The sequence below is a fragment of the Empidonax traillii genome, unplaced genomic scaffold (assembly GCF_003031625.1).
Source record: "Empidonax traillii isolate 1590-97213 ecotype Southwest subspecies unplaced genomic scaffold, ASM303162v1 scaffold5241:size8726, whole genome shotgun sequence".
In the NCBI taxonomy this organism is placed as follows: Eukaryota; Metazoa; Chordata; class Aves; order Passeriformes; family Tyrannidae; genus Empidonax; species Empidonax traillii.
Genome location: NW_020960434.1, coordinates 7,359 through 8,726, shown reverse-complemented (window position 1 = coordinate 8,726; position 1,368 = coordinate 7,359). Strand labels below are relative to the sequence as shown.

The window sequence follows — 1,368 nt, the reverse complement described above, 5'->3', positions numbered from 1 at the left end:
CCAGCCTGTGCTGCCGGTACTCCAACACCTGCTCCGTGGCGCGGTCCACCCGGAACTGCCTGTACTGCTTTTCCCTCTGGCTCGGCGTGCCGATGCCGACGCCTTCGAAACTCAAGTAGTGCCTGTGCTGCAGGGACTTGACTTTGAACTGGTCTTCCTCCTCTTCGCTGCTCTCGCCGGGTTTCTGCTTGGCCGCCACGTCGCTGAGCACAACCCTGTAGGCCTCCTCCACCCTGATGAAGGCGGCGGGGTCGGCCGTGCCGGAGCTGCTGTCGGGGTGGTACTTCTTGGCGAGGGTTCGGTACGAGTCCCTGACCTCATCGAGGGAACATCCTTCCTCAAGCTCCAGGATTTTGTAGGAGTCCTTGACATCGCCTTTGGGTTTGTAACCCGACAACATCCTGCAGAGAAACGGCTTCAGCTTTCTCGGGATCATGGCTGCCTGGCCCAGCAAACGGTGCCCCATGGTGTTGGTCAGCACGGCACAAAGACACGGGGTATTTCTTCAGGTTACATTATAAATAGCCTACGAACACATTTGTGTTTGAACTGTGTTAAATATGCTTCTTTAAAGAACTGCCAGGATTTAAATCTTATCTTTATCATATCATAGAATCATGGAATCATAGCACTTGGGTGAAAAAGGACCTTAAAAATCATCTCATCCCACCCCCCCAATTAAAACTACCACAAATGTAAATGAAAATTAATTCACACTATAGTTTTCTTCTACAATGGCAGCACGGATTTGTTTTGCAGTGCAGAATTCCCACAAAGCATTTTTATTGCCTTTCTTTCACTTTTTGATTAATTATTTTATTGCCTATCAGCCAACTCAGAGCAGGGTAAACCAGAAATACCCTCTATGCTGAGTGGTAACTGCTGAAACAAATCCTTCCCTTTTCCCCTCTGTACCTACATTCAGCATTAACTGAATTTCCCACTCCCATGGATCCCAATGCCCCAACATGTCCAACCTGGAACATTCCCAAAGGATGTCAGCACAGCTCATTTTTGGTACTTCCCAGCAACGTCTGTAGCAGTGTTGAGGTTATACATTCATTTAGACCGGCTCTTATACCCCAGCAGGGGCCAAACTCCTTTGCTGGTTCCAGGTAAGGCTGGAAACCTGGAACTGAGAACAGATCAATAGTGGTCAGTATTTCCCTCCGTCAGCAATTCCAGTGCTTCAGGATTATCTAGGAAAAGAGCAAAAGGAACAGCTTATAAATCAGGTCTTTATATAAGATCAAAGTAGAAGAATATAACACAAACTGCACTCACCATTTAAACATAGCTAACTCCTCCTTTATTCACAGAAATAAATCCTAAGGGAAATGCTGGAGCACTGGTGCTAAAGTCTCGGGG

The 1,368-nt window shown here is 47.3% G+C and overlaps 1 protein-coding gene across 1 annotated transcript; it reads right to left on the bottom strand.

Moving 5' to 3' along the window:
* Nucleotides 1-4: 4 nt before the first annotated feature.
* On the bottom strand, nt 5-1,135 carry DNAJC28 (DnaJ heat shock protein family (Hsp40) member C28; the record flags this gene model as incomplete). Its single annotated transcript, XM_027910872.1, has 2 exons — nt 978-1,135; nt 5-526 (listed from the first exon to the last, which is right to left on the bottom strand). A coding segment is annotated over exon 2 (462 nt), but the record flags the coding sequence as incomplete, so codon positions are not given.
* Nucleotides 1,136-1,368: the final 233 nt, after the last annotated feature.